This window comes from Alexandromys fortis, unplaced genomic scaffold (assembly GCF_014885135.2).
Source record: "Alexandromys fortis isolate MF-2015 unplaced genomic scaffold, M_Fortis_MF-2015_v1.1 scaffold_2_1_26212458, whole genome shotgun sequence".
Classification (NCBI taxonomy): Eukaryota; Metazoa; Chordata; class Mammalia; order Rodentia; family Cricetidae; genus Alexandromys; species Alexandromys fortis.
The window spans coordinates 1,938,481-1,959,468 of NW_026067930.1; the positions used below are offsets into that span (position 1 = coordinate 1,938,481).

The 20,988-nt window shown below is 50.5% G+C and overlaps 1 protein-coding gene across 3 annotated transcripts in view; it reads left to right on the forward strand.

The window, feature by feature from the left end:
- LOC126503588 (lymphocyte antigen 6D-like) overlaps positions 1-20,988 on the forward strand; it is a 39,741-nt gene that overhangs the window by 10,528 nt on the left and 8,225 nt on the right. Inside the window, exon 1 of one of the 3 annotated variants that reach the window (XM_050145393.1) lies at positions 15,611-17,250. The exons of the other annotated variants lie outside the window; for them this stretch is intronic. Coding sequence (XP_050001350.1) covers positions 16,992-17,250 — 259 coding nt within the window. The 5' untranslated portion in view covers positions 15,611-16,991. Of the gene's footprint in view, positions 1-15,610; positions 17,251-20,988 lie in introns of those variants that run through there. 3 annotated transcript variants of the gene reach the window in all.

Genomic DNA, 20,988 nt, shown 5'->3' on the forward strand with positions numbered 1-20,988 from the left:
CTCTGCCGCTCACGTTAGAGGGCCTCTGGGATCCCATAAAGGATGGAGAGCAAAAGGCCCTCACCCTCCCATGATCCCATGGGGCTGTGGTCCTGGGAATGTAGCTTGTGGCTTCAGTAGGAGGATCAAAAGTCTTCTTTATGCCTAAATTCTTCCTGGTCCTCTTCTCAGGCTTTCTCTGGGTACGGAGTTGAGGGTGGAGGCTGGGTTTGGGAGACAGCTTCTCTTAGCCAAGAACACTTAAAGGTTTCCGAGAAAGTCCATCTGGTTCCCTCCCAGCTCGTGTGATCTCTGTGTGGCGGGTGTGTCCTCAGCTGGCGATTATGGAGACAGACAAGGGATGGTTTGCACTGGCTGGAAGGCTCTTGTCCGTCACAGACTGGCAGAGGCTTGGCCACCTGCCTAGTCATCGCCCAGTCTGGGAAGGAAGATGTCTTTGTAATTCCCGCAGGCCCCACTCCTGGCAATTCCTTGGGGTGCCTGCAACCACATTCGGGGACTGCAGAGGAAGGGGAAAGTAATGAAAAGGGGTCTTCTCCTCCTGGTCTGACGCAGATAGGGAACTGTAGGGAAAGAACATTGGCCACCCCTGTCCCCAGCTTGCCAAACCCAAGAGGAGAGCCTGCTGCTTACTCTGGCATTTGGAAGAGGGAACCAGGCCCTCCCCCATCAGCCCTCACCCTTGAACCTCTCCAATCAGGGAACCCTGACAAATGCCTTCCCTGTGGAGGGTTCTGGGAAAGCATGGTCTCAGAAGGACAGTGGGGGAGTAAATACTGGGTAGTCAGAGTCACACCCCAAGTGAGAGGTCAGAGCGAGGCCCTGGGAGGGAACAGACCCACCCAGGATAGGACTGTGTGTGTGTGTGTGGGGGGGGGAAACTGAAGCTAAGCTTCCAGCAAAACAAATGACAGGGGCTGCTATTAACCCCTATTGGAACTGAAGGCCATTGCAGGACAGGGGCTTTTCTGGGAAGCATTCATTTCTCTGGCTACCTTGTGCCGCTAGGGGGACCCTGAGCTTTATGTCTAATGGTGCTCACAGATGTCCGAATGCTTCTGATGTCCAGCGGACAGTGGGGTGCTGGTCCTGAGGCTGTAACTGAGTGGGCTGGAGGGCAACCAACCAGTTAGCATGCTTTTTCCCTGGGCCTTTGTAACAGGGGTGTGAGGTGAGCAAATCCAATTCCGCCTGTGTCCACTGGGTGGTGCCGGTGTGAATGTGCTTGTGAACGTGGGTGTGAAAGGGAGCAAGCCGGAGGCTGGATCCTGATTATGCTGGTGGTCAGTCATCACGCCCATTCTCCTTCTGGAGGAACTCCTATGTCTGTGTGGGGATGGTAGGTCCTTACAGCCAAGCCCACAGGATGGAGGGTCCAAGGCTAAGCCAGAGACCCTCACCTCTGTCGTTGCTCCCGAGTTCCTCAGGGCATTTGTTCTTGGTTGTGGCAGGTTACACCCTTTACCCCTCTTTTGAGGAGCTCAGTTGGCCCAGCCCCTCCCTGGTATATTTAGGGCAAGCCACCTTTGGAGCTCTTATGAAGGTCTCGCAGGAATGGGAACAGCCCTCATAAGGTACTATGACCCCATTCCCCACAGGAGACAAGACATTGGCCTGGGATTCCTAGGGCCTCCTCAGCCCTGCTGCTGCCTTCCCCGTACACAGCCCACTCTCCGTGAAGACCCTCGTCAAGGGTCTCTTTCACGGTTCCCAGACAGAGATGGGGATATGTCCTTCCACAGGTTGGGGTGCCTCACAGCAGAGTTTCTGGACCTACTGTCCCTCCTGACTCTTCCATAGACTCTGTCTCCAGCCCTGCAATGGAGGGATGAGATGCTTCACTGTCTTGGGTTCTGTCTGTTCTCAGCTCACCTTCAGAGCAGAGGCTCTGTCTGGTGGACATTGTGCAGTTCTCTCTTTGACAGACCGTACTGCAGGTTCAGGTCTAGGGCCTGGGGCACAGGCACGTGTTTCTAGACTTCCAGCTATGTCCCCTGACTGCCCGTGCACAGACACTGTGGCCACTGCCCACTTCTGGGTCCCAGAAGATCCATTCCCAGGGTAGTCTGGAATGGTACCCTGCTCCTTGCAGGGCCTGTCCTTGTCAGATGCCCTCATCCACTCATCATGTTGTAAGCGGGGGAAGCAGCAGGGGATAGAGGCAATCCCCTTCTCCTGTGAGGCCGCTCCTACACTCCGGATTCAAACTCACGTTTTTTTTCCCCAAAGCCTGACTGAGGACTGCACCCTGTATACCGCCAGTTCCCCCGGAAGGACCTCCCCCACCAAGTACTAATTAAGCAAATGCCTTACAGGCTTGCCTACAGCCTGACCTTTTGGAGGCATTCTCTTAACTGAGGCTCCCTCGTCTCAGATGACTTCAGCTTGTATTGAGTTGACAGAGAGCTCTGTTAGGGCTCCTTCTTTGCTGCTCACTGGTTCCGACCTTCCCAGACGGTGTCTTCCCAGATGGTGTCAGCATCTAGCTCCACCTCCTTAGTGGGCCAGGTCTCTGTACTGCCCCTGTACCACAGCCATACAGGACAGGCTGGGGAGGGCATTGCCTAGGGGCCTGCATAGCAGAGGGACCTAAAAGAGCCAGGCACCCACAGGCTCTGGACACCCACAAGGCCTCCTCTGCAGTCCATCACATGCCCAGGGTCTCTCAGGCTCTTCATCGCCATGAGTGTTTTTTCCTGAGGGGGTGGGGGTGGGGTGGGACGGGGTAACTTGTTAGGCTCTATACCTTTTTCCTTAAACACACAGCAGAGATTTCCAGAAAATCCGAGGAAGCCACACTGTCTAGTGTGGACATCATTCACTTCCACAGGAAATGCAGCAGAAGAAATCTTCCCTGTGCAGCAACCTCGCAAGCAGTGGTCCCCCTCCTAAAGGGGTAGCTGGCCCTCACCCAGGGAGATTCTCGAGAGCTACTGAGTACCAGCCTCAGCCCTCTCTCAGACTTCAGAATTGGACGTCTACGGCTAGGGAAGACTGGCTGGGGGAATGGGATCTGAGGGCTAGAACACACTGGCTGACTTTGGCACGCTTTTCCTGTGTGTTTATTCTGTGGGGGAGGATGAGCGTAAGGGTATAAGACATAAGGGTAAAAGGGGCCAAGCAGAAGGGTAAAAATGGGGGGGGGTGATCTCCACAAAACTTTCAGTTTATATAGCCATGCAGACACGTCAACAGTGCCATTGGTGGTAATAATAGTATCAAGCATGCATTTTCACAATCACAAAATGTCGATTGCGTTGGGTGGGTTACTCAGTCCAGGGGCCCGCAACCCACCCTGCAATCAGCCATTCCAGGGTCACGGAGGGGCGCTACCTGGAAGGGAATGAGCCAAGACAGAAGAAGGAGGCCAAGCAGATTTGTCAAAGCCTCCGGTTTATTAGGGTCATGGTTGCTGCCAATATAGGCCCAGGATGAGGACTTTGAGGGGCAGGGAAACTGGATTCTTGCAGTGTGTTCCAGGTCACGTAGGCCAGGAGGTAGGCCAGGAAGTCACAAGTTGCCACACCTGGTTCCCTGGATAGCTGGAATGCGAGGCCGGTTCCGCCAACAGATAGCTCTCCATCAACAGCTTAATTGGGTGTGGAGCAGGTTCTCAATAGAACATAATTATGGGTGTGGGGTTCCCTGCAGACTCCCCAGGATGATGGTGCCTGCAATGATCTTTAGGGGGGAAATGGCTCGTGACAACAAAACACTGTGGAACTGGCAAGGAGGCACCTTATGTCTCAGAGGGGACGTGGCTGTGAAGTTCCTCTGCAGCTAGGAACACAGCCATGGTGGCTATACTAACCTGCGGGCTTGATTTGCATGAGTGTCTAACTGGTTTAGTTAAAATGAATCTCTTCTGGGAACCTTGCTTTTGATTTCAGTAGGGTGCCCAGGTGGGAATTTTTCTCTCTGAAGCTAGTTTTAGTGACTCAGACCTTTTTCCTGTACAAACAGTTAATTTCCTGGGCTATGATCTGATGTTAGTTGAAAACAAGGTGGAGGGTAAATACAGAATATTAGCAGTCTGTTACGTCAGAGCAGGAGACAGTAGATTCCACCTTCCCAAGTCTGCTGTTGGAGCAGACACATTGCCTCCTGTATGAGGCTCCTTTCTTATCAGTGACTGCTGTCAATAAAGAAAGTTTGTGGGGGATTAATTTTATGTAGATTTTGGCTATGAGAAAAGGACTTGACTGAATCCTTTTCACGCCATGGCTTCACGGTGTGGGGGGAGGTAACCAGTTGCCCTACAGGAAAAGTCGGTTCATACACTGCAAGGATATTATAGAAGGGAGAAATGCCATGGTTTCACAGATTTCTACAGAATTGACAGTGACTTATCCAAAGGACAAGTGTGCCCGTAGCTCTGCAAAAACGGGATCTTCAGGTGGAGTGTGTGTATACACTTCCTGTGGATAGTCGGATAGATCTGCCAGCTGTCTGTTTACTGTATAATACTGTGGGCTCAGCACAGGTGATAAACTGAGAATCAGTGGAGTTATATTACATCTTGGTCTCATAGCCCATATTCTAAGCCCTGCCCAGCTCTCAAAAGTGTGTGTGTGTGTGTGTGTGTGTGTGTGTGTGTGTGTGTGTGTGTGTTGGAGGGGTCTCCACAGCAGACAGTAGGCTCAGCCCTTATCTCTGGAGAGGAGTGTTGCTCAGGGCATATTAGTGGCCTTTTCCTCTCTGGTGATTTGAATGAGAATGTCCCCATAGGTGCATATATTTTGAATACTTGGTCCTCGGTGAAATTATTTAAGTTTTGAGGTGTCAAAAATCCATGCTATTCGCAGCTGGCTCTCTCTGCCGCGTCCTTGTGGATCAGATGTAAGGTCTCAGCTACTGCCCCAGTGCCATGTCTGCCTGATGCCATGCTCCCCGCCATGATGGTTTTGGACTCACCCTTTGGACCTATACACATCAATAAATTATTTTTCTATAAATTGTCTTGGTCATCGTATCTTATCATAGCAATAGAAAAATAACCAAGACACCCTGTGAGTAGAACCGGTAGCCCTCCATCTTCCACCCAAGGGAGTCAGTCTTGAAGATTTGATCCATGGGAGCTGATGCAGACATAGTCTGATGGCAGGACAGCCACCCACAGGGAACTGAAGGTCTTGCTGGCTCCAAGGAACACACCTAGACATACATTTAAATTTAATCAAGCTCCGAGAAGAACACACAGAGATGAAGGCCAAGGGCAAAGCAGAGCTATGTGAGGACAGTCACATTCATGACTGAGACAGGAAGAAGATAAGAGTCTAAGGCCACTGGTGATCAAGATCCAAGAAAGTCTAAATGTCAAGGAGAAAACAAAGACCCAATATGACCAGGGACACAGTATAAATGGAGGTTGACACCAAATGATACACCCTGGTACTGAGACCAAACCAAAACCAAGGCCAAGGCCAAATGAGCTCAGCAGAGAGGCTGGCAGGGTAGACCAGCTGGCTTCTGCCTCCATGGTGGGTACCTGGTTTTTGTTTGTTTGTTTGTTTGTTTGTTTGCTAGTTGGTTGTAAGGCAGGGTCGTGTGTAGCTCAGGCTGCCCTCAAACTTGTTATATGGGCCAAAGCTGATCTTAAACTCCTGAGATTTCTGCCTCCATCTCCTAAATTACTCAACAGGGATGCACTAGTCGGGCTCCTTCAGGGAAACAGATGAACAGAATGTATGAAAGTGGAGGGAAATTATCAGATGGGCTCACACCAGAGACTGGAAAGTTCCAAAACGCCGTCTTCAGACCAGGAAAGCCAGCGGCTGTGCAACGGTGAGACTCTAGACTTCACAAGATGTGATCCAGCCCATGCCTGGAGACCCCATAGTCCCCTGGGGGATCTGATGGTTCAAGCTCACACTCAAAGGGTGAAGAATGGGAAGCGTGGTGTCCTTGAGACTGTGCCAGGAAATGGAGCTGCTAGGGAAGGAAGAATCCTTCTTCTCCCATCCTGCAGATTCCTGGTCCATCCTGGCACCCAGCCTGTTGAGGGTGCACCCCAATTTGGGGCATACCTTCCCTCCCTACATATTTCTCAGGATACATCACAGACACACTAGAGAAGACCCGTATCCATTCTTTAGGGATCTGTCATGGCTTTTTCTGGAGAGATGTGAAGAAATGTCCGTTTGCCCCAGCTAGAACACGGTGACAGAGTGAAGAAACCATTCTACCCAAGCCTAGCTTGGTGAGCTGTGAGTTTCTGGGTGCTACTTGCACACAGGTGACTCAACGGCAGCTGCAGCGCCCCCAAATGAACAGAGTTAGCTCATGGCTTATGGTGTCTACTGGATTCCGTGAAGTGACCTCACATGTCCCATGAGACATCACAAGACCTAGCAGCACTGCTGAGGTTTCCATCAGAAACATGGCAGACCCAGGTGGCCTCCAGACCGGAAAGAACTGTGAAATAACCAGGAAGAAACAGGCTTTGCATAGCTTGTTGTTACCTTAGTTTTTAAGATTTATTGATATTTAATTATTATTTGGCACAATTATTTATTTATGTTCGTGTAGTTACTTTTTTAAAACTTTTTTTTTCATTAAAAATTTATTTTGTGTATATGGGTGTTTTGCTTGCATGTGAATGCAGTGCCTGTGGTGGCCAGAAGAGGGCACTGTATCTCCTGGGACTGGAGTTCAGGTGGTTGTGAGCAGCTATGTGGGTGCTGGGAATCAAACCCCCTCCCTTCTGGAAGAATAGAAGAGCAGCCAGTGCTCTTAACTGCTGAGCCATCTCTTGTGTTTTTTTATTTTATTTTATTTATTTTTTTGAGACAGGGTTTCACATAATCCATTCTGGTCACTTCAACTCCCAATCCTCTTGCCTCCACTACCCAAATACTGGGATTATAGGTCTGCGTCATTACACTCAACTTGCAATTACATCTTAAAAATTATTTATTACATTTCTTTATGTGTGTATGTCTAAGCATGAGCATGTACCTTGGCTTGAATATGAAAGTCAGGGAACAACCTGTTGGAGTCAGTTCTGGCCTCCCACCACGCTGGTGCTGGGGATTGAACTCAGGTCCTCAGGCTTGGCAGCAGGCACATTTAACCGACTGACGCACCTCCCTACCAGTAGTTTTAATTTTAATGCATGTTTAAAACCTCTTTACAAGAGTTTGAAATCTTCACCTTCAGGTTGCCAAAACCCAGCAGCTGTCGGCAGCATGTGTGCCCTGGTCGCCGGCTCCTGGCTCAGCACTCAGGGTTTTCCTGTAGCTGACCAGCGTGAGGGAATGGGCTGAAAGGTGAGCTCAGCCCAGGGCCATGTTAGCTGGAAATGAAACACGAGCTTGTTCACACACACATACACTCACACACACGTCCTACATGGAGGATAGAAGTGGGACTGACAGGGCTCTGAGCCAAGGATCCCTGCCATCTTGGGTCCTGTTCAGATACTTCATCTGTAGAGGCCTTTCCCCATGTCCCTTCCTGTCCCTGTCCCCTTTCCCATGAGTGCCCAGTGCTTCTTGTCTTTTCTCCCCACCACCTCTTCCTCTCCACTCTTTTCCGGATGTCTCTGACATTGTACCTTTCCCACTGAACCCAAATCCATGACCAGAATTAGGGATCAAGGGTGAGGTAGGGAGGGGTGGGATGGGTGGATGTGTCTAAAGAGCTCCAGTGAGCCAAAATCAAAATTTTATTAGAAACAGAGGCCAGAGGATGAGACCTGATTCAGGGAACTTACCCTAATTCAGGGAAAGCTACAGGTTCTCCCCTAGAAAAAGGGTCTTTTGAAAACTGAGATTCGGCAGACACAGCAACATTTGAGAATGAAAGGGGTTTGTGTGTGTGTGTGTGTGTGTGTGTGTGTGTGTGTGTGTGTGATCCTTACAAGTAGTAAGTCAAATCTCATCCTCCTGAGTGGCAAATCTTTTTTTTTTTTTTTTTTTTTTTGAGGGTCTGGGACTCAAACGCAGGGTGACGTGTGTGCTGGCATGTGCTGTCCCACATTCCCAGGGCAAAGATTTTTCTTAAAACGAAAATAACCAGGGCCAGTGAGGACAAGTTGGGATAGTCGTATTCAAGATCTGTTTAGAAAGCAGCACGCAGACGGATGCTAAGTGGCCAAAGGGCCAAGTGAGCAAGCAAATGAATTTGTATTTCGTGGGATCGATGATTCAAACACAAACCAATCAGGGGGAGGCTTGGCTCCGGTTTCTGATAAACAGTTCCGGCCGCAGAGAGGGAAGGCATTGCTAAGCAACACAGACTTTCCTACAACTGTGTGCAGCTGTTACAGAGATGTTTTCACGCCTTGAAAGAAACGCTGGTGTGATGCGGACGGGGGCTGGAGAGATGACTCAGAGGTCAGGATCACTGGCTGCTCTTCCAGAGGCTCTGGGTTTAATTCCCATCATCCATATGGTGGTTCACAGTACCCGTGATAGTTCTAGAGCATCTGATATCTCTTCTGGCTCACACAGGCACCAGGCAGATACACATACACAGACATACATGCAGGGAAAACACCCATACGTATGAAATAAGAATTTTAAAAAATTCTTTTAAAAAATGTGGACAAGGAGCTGACAGTATGCATGTGGCCATAGGTTTGGTTTCCTGCACCCCATAAAACAGTGTGATGCAGGCCTATGATCCCAGCACTTGGGCTGTAGAGACAGGAGGATCAGGAGTTCAAGGTTATCCTTGGCTACTTAAGAAGTTTGAGGCCAGCCTGGGCTACACTATCTCAAACCAACAAACACAACAAACCTGGAAAATATATGTACATAAGAAAAATGTATTTGTGCTAAAACTGCCTGGAATAGAAGACAGAAGTATCAGCTGAGTTACCATGGAGGACAAAGGCCTGTACACAGTTTGTAGACACTGTTTCTAAAAATTGAAAAAAAATGAAACCAAGAATCTTTTTATATAACTGAGGTTAACCTTGCAGCCCTCTTGATTTAGTCTCCCTAGGAATGGAGTTACAAATATATCACTGGTTTTCCACTCTTTTTGAAAAGTAGGGTTTGTATTCATGTGTTTGATGGATACGTATTTATAGAGAATGTGTCCAGTTGTTTGATGGGTATTTGTGGAACATCTATCTTGGGTCTCCCTTGCTAGAAAGCTCAGTTCGGTGCTCTAGATACCTGGTCTAGCGCACACTGGTCTTTGCTCTGGCCACTTCTTTGCTGCCTAGAGAGCCTCTGAAGTATGTGCTATGTCACCTCGCTCTCCTGAAGCTGGTGTCCACTCCTGCTAACCCTGCCGTATTCAACTGCAAAGTTCCATCTTCCAGTACAGCCCTGGCCAGACCCGTGTGCCAAACTCAAGCATGGTAGGACCACAATGCTGGCGCCATCACTGTCTTTGCTGGACTGGGCACTCCCTGGGCTGTCGGATGCTCCAGGGTCCATTTCAGGGGGTGGAAGTGAGCCTCCTTGAAGCTGTTCTCCCGCAGGTTGCGGAATGAGCTCATGTCACTAGAGAGTGGGAGCAGGTGGACAGAGGATGAAGCAAGGTGCATGGGATCATAGCTCCTGGCAGAGAAGGCTTGGGAGCATGGGCCCTGATTATCTGAGGCAGTGGGGGGCAGATTGCTGGACAGACAGCAGGCATGCATGCGGTATACAGACACACACACACAGCAAAACACAATACAAGGTCTCCTGATTTGCTAAGCCCAGGAGGACAGATCGTTTTTGTTGGGAGCAGCTGTTGTGTTCTGAGCACTGGAAGGTGTGTGATACGGCAGATGCCATTGGGTATTTGCCAGAAGCCTGTAAAGTGGCAGGGATGGCCTACCTTCAGTTTTGAAGTATGCCAACCAAGGCCCAGACAGACCCTACCCAGGCAGTGAGTACAGCAGCAAGGGACAGCTGATGTAGCGGAACGACAGGGCAGTGCTGCTGGCATGGTCGCTGGCTTCCCTTCTCTCTGGTCACAGGCTCACCCTGAGCCTGCCCATGGGCTCTTGGCCGGCTCCACGGACTCAGCTGAGGACCCTGGCCTGCACTCTGAGAGTGAGTAGGTCCCTTTCTGAGTGACTGCAGGCCAGATATCCACTGGGAACTTGAGATACAGGGTGCTCTTGAGCCTTCAGAAGAGAGGACACCTGAGACAGCCTTTGTCTTACACCGCGAAGATGGCCTCTTCGTTAGGGACAAGGCCCTCTCCACCTCACAGATGACAGACAGATGTAAGGGTTGTAACTGAAATAAGGGGTCTGAACCCAACAGTCTGAGGAAATGACTGAGGTGAGCGGCCTTTTTCCCCCAGAGGGAAGAAAGGGTTTTTTTTTAAATTTATTTATTTATTTATTAAAGATTTCTGTCTCTTCCCCACCACCGCCTCCCTTTCCCTCCCCCTCCCCCAATCAAGTCCCCCTCCCTCGTTAGCCCAAAAAGCAATCAGGGTTCTCTGCCCTGTGGGAAGTCCAAGGACCACCCACCTCCATCCAGGTCTAGTAAGGTGAGCATCCACGAAACTGCCTAGGCTCCCACGAAACCAATAGGTCCAGTAGAATCAAAAACCCGTTGCCATTGTTCTTGAGGTCTCAGTAGTCCTCCTTGTCCGCTATGTTCAGCGAGACCGTTTTTGACCCAGGCTTTTTCAGACCCAGGCCAGCTGGCCTTGGTGAGTTCCCGATAGAACATCCCCATTGTCTCAGTGTGTGGGTGCACCCCTCGCGGTCCTGAGTTCCTTGCTTGTGCTCTCTCTCCAAGAAAGGGGTTTTGAGAAAGATGATAAACAGGACAAGCCGTCATATAGAAGCAAAGGCTTGGTGACTCTGGGAAATGCATGCAGATCGGAGGTGACCCTGGCCATCCCTTGCTCCTGCCCCAGTGGCCATCTCCAGCTTTAGAGGCTTCACATTGCTTCTGGCTCCCTCAGCCTCCCAGTGTGGGAACCAGAGTTGCCTCTTCCAGTTCTGTGGTCACCTGATTCTTCTTTGTTCTGTTCTATGTTCTCTGAGATTCCTACATGAATTACTACCCATTTTGTAACTCAAGAGAGAGTTAATTTGATTAAGTATTAAATATTTTTTAAAAGCTCTGAGTGTGAATACCAGCCAGGTGAGCTGGTTAGTTTTATGTTAACTTGGCACAAAGCTAGAGTCATTTGAAAGGAGGGAACCTCAATTGAGGAAATGCCTCCATAAAATCCAGCTGTAGGGTATTTTCTTAATTAGCAACTGATGACCTAGCCCATGTGGGTGGTGCTATCCTGGGCTAGTGGTCCTGGGTTTTATAAGTAGGCTGAGAAAGTCATTAGGAGCAGGCCAGTAAGGAGCACCCGCCTTGGCCTCTGCATCAGCTCCTGCCTCCAGGCTCCTGCCCTGTTTGAGTTCCAGCCCTGACTTCCTTAGATGGTGGCTGTGATGTGGAAGCCTAAACTGAATAAACCCTTTCCTCCCCAAGCTGCTTTAGGTCATGGCGTTTCATCACAGCAATAGGAATCCCAACTAAGACAATTCCCAGCCCCCACACGACAGCTCACAAACATCTCTAACTCTGATTCCAGGGAATCTGACTCCTTTTGTGTCAGATTCCACAGACAGCAGGCATGCATGTGGCACACAGACATACATGCAGCAAAATACAATACATACAAAATAAAATGAAAATGGGAAGATTTGCTTTATTATTTTATTTGTGTATGTATGAGTGTGTGTGTATGAGTGTGTATATGTGTGTGAGTGTGTGTATATATGCGTATGAGTATGTGTGTATGTGTGTGTATATATATGTGTGTGAGTGTGCATGCACACTTGTATGCACAGACGCATGCAGAGACCGGAGGGAGTCAGAAGAGGAGGTCAGGTCCCTTGGCACTGGAGCAGCTGGCGCCTTCTAACTTGAGTGCTGGGAGAGCAGCTGCAAGAGCAGGGAGCACTCCTAGCCATGGAGCCACCTCTCCAGCCCTCTTCCTTTTCATTTTTAATTACGTATCTTTTCAACTTTTGAAAAATGTAAAGCTTAGAAAAGCTTAAGCATGCGCCGAAGAAGAATCTTCGTACCATATGAAGTTGCTTTGGTCATGGTGTTTCATCACAGCAACAGAAACCCTAATGAGAAAACCAGGGTCACCTGGTCCCCGGGACCTTGTCTCATTGCTGCCCACCCTGAGCAGGGCTCAGAGATGAAGCTGCAGGACTCACAGTTTGAAGGGGGTGGGTGATAGTTAGAGATGGGTCCTGGACTTAGAGAGGGGCTGGCAAACAACCCCCAGGGACCCAGAAGGTTGTGACCCCCCAGTGGGGAATGAGAAGGGTGTGGGAGCCATAGAGAATCACTCTCCAGCACCTGTGTAGGACTCCAGCAAAGAGATCACTCTGAACAGCTACTGTGAGCCCCAGGCCCTTACAGAAGCTCCTGGTGGTCTTTCTGGAGGACACCCAAAGAGACCCAGAGAAGAGAAGTGGAGGCCCCAGGAAGTAAAGAGGTCCTGGGAACTTGGGCAGACTTTCTGTGCCACTGGGGACCTGGGGGATCCAGGTAGGCTTGAAGGGGCAAGCCTCTGACCTCGTGTACTTCTGGTTTGCAGCAAGACTGTCCTGTTCGTACATCTGAAGGGTACCAGGGCAAATGTTTCAGGCTCAGAGATGGAGAGAAACTGCTTGGGAGGTCCAAACTTCTTACCCAACCTGCTGGGGGTTCCTGTCCTGCTCTACCCCGTCCTCTTACCCTCTCTGAGCAGGCGCAGTGTGGCTGCCACCTTTCTCCCAGGGTTAGGGAGGGTTAAGTTAGACTCAGTAGAATTTTGGCTCTGTCCACAACCCCTGTATTCCTGTCCATCCTGACCCTCCACAAGCCATAGGTTCTACATGATTCCTCCCAGGGGAGGTGGTAGCCAGGAGAAGCAGCAGAGGGAGACCAGGTTGGGGGTGGGAAGGAGAGGAGGAGCCTGGGGCAGAGTTTCCATTTCCTGAGGCCTAGGCGTCTGTGGGTGGTGGTGAGGAGGACCCAGAGGCTGAGTTTCATTTCCTGAAGTGAGGAGGAAGGTGAGGGGAAATGATGCGGGGAGGGGGGGAAGATAAAAGAGGGGGGAAGGGGTGAGGTGCCAGGTGAGGTGCCACCTGCCCTGCCCACGCTGGGTTAGGAGATCAGATGTCCTAGACACGTGATTCCACTGCCCAGGCACACAGGGCAAGACCTCCTCTGCAGCCAGGTCCACTGCATTCCAACAGCTGCAGACACGGGGCCGAGGGGGTGTAATTTCTTTCTGCACACCTCCACTTCTGTCTCCCGATCCTATCACCTGGTCCAAAAGGCTCCCTCTGCCCCTTCCACCCCCTGGTGTAACCTCTAAGGTTGCCTAGCCTGCTGGCCTGGGTCTCTCACTGAGATGCTCTTAAGTCCTCTGTATACTGGATGGCCCTGGGACAGCTTGGGCTCAGTACCTTAGCTTCCAGAGGCTTCTTGGGCTCCTCTGGATTTCACTTTGGGGGGTTTGGACCTACCCTCTTTCCTCCTCCTCCCGCTTCTACTAAGACTCCTCCCCCCAGCAAGTCTTCATGGGGACTGGAGAGACCCCAGATAGTTTCTAGGCCTCAGGTGGCTGCCTGAGACTCAGTCCCATTGGAAGGCCAGCCTGGATACAGGAGGGCCCCTGTGATGGCTGTTTGGTTGTCAACTTGTCACCTGAGGAATGGATACCATCAGGTTGGCCTGTGGACGTGTCTGTGAGGCATCGTCTTACTTGATGAATGACGTCGGAGGACCCAGCCCACTATGGGCAGTGCCATCCCCATGAAGGTGGGCCTGGACTGTGTAAGAAAGCTGCACAGCAAGCCAAGGAAGGCAAGGCATCAAACAGCTGTCCTCTATGGGCTTTTGAGTTCCTGCCTGGGCTTTATTTGATGACGGACTGTCACCAAGTTGGATTTTGTCAGTGCTTTATTTATCACAGCAACAGAAGCTTCTAGAACAGCCTCTGAGTTCAACAGGTCTGCTGGGGCCCTGTGGTTAGTAGCTCTGATTCTGTATTCTTGGAGCTGAGACTCCAGGGATTGTTGGGCCAAGATCCTCTGCCTACTTGGGGCAGGCAGAGAAGCTGCATGGGTGAGGGTGTGTAGTCTCTGGCTGTCCCGTGGCAAGACCCATGTCAAGACCCGTGGCTATAAGCTGGTGGTCATATGAGAGCTGAAGGCACCACCCTCACCCTACCCTGAACCCCTCTTATTTATTGGCAGGGACAGCTGGAGTAGGGCTTGACTTTAGGCTTTGTGGGATCCCAAGTGGAGCTAAATTTCTGAGCTGGGCTACATCTGCCCCCTGGTGGCAGAAGCTCTCACTGCCATGGTACTTTCCAGTCTCTACACTCCACAGCTGAAGAACCTCACCTTCCTGCTGCAGAACCCAGCCGTCACAAATATTAGCCACATAAGCCAGAAAACAGTTTGAGCAAAGTTCAAAGAATTTTGTGCACGAGCGTGTTTTTAGTGTAATATGTAGGCCCATGGTGTGTGTATGTGATGTGTGTGTGGGGCTAGGATAGTATGTAGGTAGTATGTGTACACTGTATACCCTGTCTGATCCGTGTGTTGTATATGGCGTGGTTTTGCATAGAAGTTTGTGGCATCTTCTGTGTTGAAAAGGTGACATTTTCTGGTATGTGAGCTACATGTATGTGTAATCTATGTATGATTACTGTGTGTGATGTGCACATGTGTGCACATGTGTTATGTGTACTTTGTATAGTATCTTGTATGTGATGTGTCTGTGTGTTGCTTTGAATGCGGAATTGTGTGTGTGTGTGTGTGTGTGTGTGTGTGAGAGAGAGAGAGAGAGAGAGAGAGAGAGAGAGAGAGAGAGAGAGAGAGGTGTTTTAGGATAAACTGAAGGCTTCAGGCCTCCCTCAATCTGGAAACGAAACTCAGACCCTCTGCAAGGAGAGTGTGCACACTATCAACCACTGAGCCATTCCTCCAGTCTCCCCCAACCCCTGTGTGGGCTTTTAAAATACTAGCTCCATCATTAAAATCCGGCCACATGGCTGGGCATATGGTTCAGTGGCAATTCCCAGCACTTCAGAGATGCAAAACAGAACGACACTCCAACCATCCACAGACTCTCGATCTTTAGCTCTGCATCTCTGTTTGCACATGCATTTGTGTGTGTGTGTGTGTGTGTGTGTGTGTGAGTGATTTATGCATTCTGCTGCTTCAAAAGCCTGGCATTTTCCTGTGACCTTGGCATTCAGGGAAAGGGTGACATTGTTGCAAGGAGAAGTTCACATCACTGCCAGAGGGGAGCAACTCCAGACCCCTCCCCCTTCCATCTTTCTGGGTTTACTGTGGTGGAGGGGACGGTGAAGGGCTGGCCTGCAAGGCAGCCTGTGGGGATGGTGAGTCCAGAGTCTGTGCTGCAGTCTGATGCCTCTGCCCTACTTGTTAGGACCCACTCAGGGAGGCAGCCCCCCTCCATGTCCTCCTCATGCCCTCGGTCATGTAAGGCCTCATATTCCTTCCACAGCAGGCCTCATGCTTCCTTTACATCTCTGTCCTCACAGGCTCCTCTGACTTACCAGGGCTCCTGGACTTCAGAGACATGATGGGCAGTTTCTTCTTTGTGTGTGCATGTGTGTGCACATATGTGTGTGTGTGTGTGTGTGTGTCGTGTCGTGTCATATTTAGGACAGCTCAGATTTTATAGGGCATCTTGTGTTCTCTTGATTTAACAAAGTCTCTAAACTTTGTTTCTATGCCATTTATATCTAACAGGGCCCAGGGCCCATTCGGTGAGTTGGAAGGATGCCTGGCAGGCCTAAAGTTAACAGAACTCCCAGCATGAGCAGAGAGATGGAGGCATGGAGTGTCGGGAGTGAGCCGATTGGAATGCCTTGCAGCCGGATTTAGCACCAGCTCCATAGCTGGATTCAGACTGTCCCTAAAGGCCCACACATTAGAGGTCCATCCACGAGAAGAGCTTCTGAGGGGTATACAACCTTTAAAAGGTTTAGCATCAGGTTTTAGGCCATTGGGGGTGTGCCCTTGAAAGGGGTTTTGGAAACCAGTCTTTTGGTCTCTCTTTTTCTTTTCCAAGATGCGAGTCAAGAAATTTGCTCTGCTAGGCTCTCCTGCCATGGTATAGTGACTTGCCACAGGCACACAGGCAAATCGCCTTAGTGACCATGGATGGAAACCGAGCCCAAGCAAATCTTTCTTCTTCACGAGTTGATTATGGCAAGTATTTTGTCACAGTAACAGGAAGCTGACTATACTGTCAACACCAGCCTCCCCGTACCCTGGCAATTTCATCCTAGACTTTTGTAGACAGGAGAAATAAGAAGGGAAGCCTTCAAAACACTTTTAGAATCATATTCATTTCTAGCTGGAATCAACCCCATTGTTCATCAACAGGCGAATAGATGAAGACCTTATGGCATAGTCAAAAGCATTGACACATGAGGAGGTGCTGCGCAGGCACCACTCAGTGGAGGAGAGAGAGAGCGCCCCAGCTTGACTCTCCCATCCAAGAACAGATGAGGTTCAATGACCCCGAGCTGACTGCAGACATGGCCCAGGTATAACCATGTGAAAATCACAGGACACACACCTTGTGCAGATATACTTGTGTGCCTCCCAGCTGATGCCACACACCACATGCCACATGTTAGATGACAAGAAAACACAACAGCAGCGAGGCGTTCAGAAAAGTTCCAAAAGCCTGGGAGGTCTGACGGAGGCCGAGGGAGTCTGGGGCCACCGTCAGCTGCACTGGTCAGGGTTTCTACAACCTAGGACAGGAGGGCCATAGATGCAGCTGGGGGCAGGACCTGAGTCAGAAGAGGCATGGGTATAGAGAAGGGGACTATTGAGACCAGCTAATGGCTACAGAACCCGAGGGACTGAACTGATCCCCGGCCCATGATTGTGTGATGGGGGACCTGGGGAGGAGCCAGTTTAATCAAAGAAGAAATATAAGTCGTCTGGTGGAAGATGACTAGGCAGCACCTAGGAAGGGCTGGCTGGTCCTGGCACAGCGTGGGTCAGACAGAGGGAGGAGGATGAGATGATGGAAGGGACCTGGCAAACCAGGGAGGAAAGAGCTGGAGTGTGCTTAGCGGGGCTGCCTGGCCAAACCCAACAGGGAGAGCGAGAACAGAGCAAGGCAGAGACAGAAGGGAGGTGGGAGCTGCAGCGAAAAGCAGCTCTTGGCATCCAAAAAGGAATACTGGCAATACCGAGCCTGCCTGTGACTTGGCCAGCGTGCTTGATAAACCACTTTCTTTCACCTGTCCCAAAAGGCATTGCCTGTATCGGGCTTACAGGTGAGAGGCAGAAGCGTGGAGGCTGTGCACGAATATGTGCCTGTGCTGAATATGAGCTGTTTCCAGCCTCTGAATGGTCCTCCAGTTCACAGGCACCGGTGGACTGTGTGGAGGTGTGGAGAAGCACCTGGGTGGGGCCGGATGCGGAGTGGAGGGTGTGGAGACAGAGGGTAGCCTGGGGCGCGGTGGCTTCGGTGCACAAGAAGGGCTGTGTTTCTGGCTAGCTGTGTGGCATGTGCGGACACAACTTCCAGGTCCCACATGACTCCCCTCTCCCATGCGGTGAGGATCGGATGTCAGCTATGCAAAAAGCACCGCTGCCTCGCAGATGCAGGTGAACTAAATCTACGATGGTGTTTCCAGAGGCCAGAGTCCTCTAGGTGTGGACTTGTGTAGAGAGCCTGGGCCAGGAGCCAGAGAGATAGGGAGGGGTCCAAACAGAGTCACAGGTGACTAACTTCCAGGATCCTGTGCGGCGCTGTAGAGGTGTTGTGACTCACTGGAACACTCGTGAATCAAGGGGTCAAGGCTGTATGTTACCATCACCGTGGAAACTGATGGACCTCTTTCCCAGCAGCCTCTGGCTTCCTTTCCGGTCTGCAGTGTGTCATGTTGAAGGAACTGACTCTGACTCCGTGACACCTTGCTCTAACTCCATTGCTCAGGCCATGAAGAAGGAGCTGCTCAGCTTGGCCAGGAGAACAGGAGCTCTAAGACACCCTTTTAACTTCTACCAGGGTCTGTGAGGCCTGGGCCTTTGAGGCAGGTGAAGAACTTGGGTGGTTTGTGTGTTGTGGTGATCAAGTTGGTTAACGCCGTGTAAAGGTGTAGGAGGCCCATTTTAGGGATCTGTGCTTATTAAACTCACTCGATTCTCCCCTAAGCCTTAGGAGTGGGTGCTATTATGAAGCCTAAGCTATAGACAAGGGAAGTGAGGCACGGTGTTAAATATCGCCTGAAGACTCACAGCAAGGAGGTGGCCGACTATAACAAAACAGTATGAGTTTGGGATTCCATCTCAACACTGGGCAAAGGAAACAGAGCTCACAGTGATGAGGTAGACTTGATCTGGTGGGAAATGGGCACCAGGGAAAGCTTGAAAGGCTGTGACTTAGAGTCAGTGTCTGCAGGGGAGAAATGGGCTGTGGCAGAGACACAACAAGTGGGCACGCTCTGTTGTGATATACTCCTCCATTTCCTTCACCACCATTATTCAGAAAAACAACCATTACTGTCTCTACCATCACCACCCTACTAGTAATACCATCCTAATCACCCCCAATATCACCCCCCACCATTGCCACACCCCACCACCATCATCCCTCTTACCACCTCCATCACCATCATCATCCCCATCACCACCCCCACCATTATCCCCCATCACCATCAATGTCCACATCACCATCATCACCCCCACCCCATCACCACCATCACCATCATCACCCCCATCCTCACCCCATCACCACCATCACCATCATCACCCCATCACCACCATCACCACCATCATCCCCACTCCATCACCACCTTCACCATCATCACCCCCATCATCATCACCCCATCACCACTATCACCACCATCACCACCATCACCATCATCACCCCCATCATCATCACCCCATCATCATCACCCCATCACCACTATCACCACCATCACCACCATCACCACCATCACCATCATCACCCCCACACCATCACCACCATCACCACCATCACCGTCATCACCCCCACCCCATCACCACCATCACCACCATCACCGTCATCACCATCATCACCCCCATCATCATCACCACCATCACCCCCACTCCTGTCACCATCACCACTACTACACAGGTTCAGTGCTAAGTGGGTGGAACTCTGGAGACCAAATAAACTACAGTGGCATTTTTCAGTAGAAGCTCCCCAAAAGAGAAAAGGGGATCCGATTGCTGGAAATGCCACCCCTTCCCATTGCGGCAGAAGAAAGTGTACAAAGGTGGCAGGTGGGTGGATCATAGCAGCATCACCAGAGTGGATCAAAGCCAGAAATCATGGCAATCTAGGTCCTTCCATTTGTGATAGAGTCTCACTTTGTAGTCAAGGCTAGCCCTCGCAGTCACAGCAATTCTCCCACCTCGGGCTCTTAAGGAACGAGAAGCCAGGTGTGAGCACCACACCCAGGAAAATCTTGATACACAGCACAGAGTCGTTGAAGACACAGCGTTCCTGGTGAGACTCTCACACCATTCCTGGACGAGGCTCCCCGTGAGAGTTAATTTCCAGTTAATTATCCCTATCACATCGATTAGGCCGGTAAGTGAGGCACACAACATGACTAATACGGCCATCACCGTGCCTCGCTAAGTGCCAGGGCTCAAGTCCAAGCGCTTAGGATCCTCAAGGTTGAGACTTTAACCAACACTTGATATTGACTCATGCCAGGAAAGCTTGTAATGTACTCACTCTCCACTGCTTTACCGCTGTTAGTCAGAAAAAGCCATCACCACTGTCACAGTCAATATTATCATCACTACCCCCACCATGACCACTTCCCCCACCATGACCACCACCACCATCATCACCATCACCACCACCATCATCACCACTACCACCATCATCACCATCACCACCACCATCATCACCATCACCACCACCATCATCACCACCACCATCATCACCATCACCATCATCACCATCACTACCAACCATTACCACTGCTCTATCATCACTAACCACGAATAATGCTACCACTTTTAGGCAACGAGCAAAGCCCAGCACTTCACAGAGTTGTTGACGAAGAAAACGAATTAATTTATTAAGAAACCTATACTCACAAGGTTTGCGGTCACCTCCAAGCTGAGGTGGGTTCTTTACTTGGAGTTTCTTCCTTTTCTTTCTGTACAGCCAAAACGGTTCATCCTTTGTAGTATTAAAACCTTGGTCTGGGAAGATGACAGATTGGAAAGCAGCAGAAACTGCTCTCCGTTCCTAAGCAAAAATTGCACATCTGTCTGATGTGACTGTTTGGGTGCCGCGGTCCAGCGAAGGCTGGCCAGGTCCAGGCTCACTTAGATGGCTCATTTTGGTCCGTTTCAGCTCTCAGCACAGTAGCAACTGCCTATGTCCCAGCTCCTACTCCTGGAGCAGACAGTCAGCTGCATGACCTGGAAGGGTCTGGAAGAGGCAGCAGGACTCTGTTCTCCAAAACGTGGGGGTCCGTGTTCTCATGGGAGATTGCATCTTCTCAGCTCAGACCCAAAGACACGGCCAGTCAGCCTCTCTCGTAAAGGCACCCATAGGTGGTTTACGGGGCTGGGGATTTTATCCCCATCTCTTTCACTTATCTTTTGTTTATTTCTCCTGTTCCCCCTTCTGAGTCAGACACTTAAAGTCGTGGACATTTCAAAGTCACCATATAAACAGGACTATTAGAAAGTCCCCATAGCCACTGACTGAGTGCCCACTTTAAAAAAAAAATAGAGGTTGAGGGGAGTGGCTGGAGATGACTGACATGCTTGTCTGCAAGTGCAAGGCCTTGAGTTTGGGTTCTCAGCACCCGTGTAAAAATGCCAGGGTCAGTGGCATGATCTACAGTCTTAGCTCAGGACGTGGGGCACGGAAGTGGAGAAAAGTGTGTGCGTGGAGCTTGCTGACCCACCGGTGTAACCTAGCAGAGAGTCCCGGGTCCCGTGACACTGCCTCAGCAAGTGGAGGATGACTGAGGGGGACTCCAGAGTCACCACACTGTTAGAGTCAAATGCTC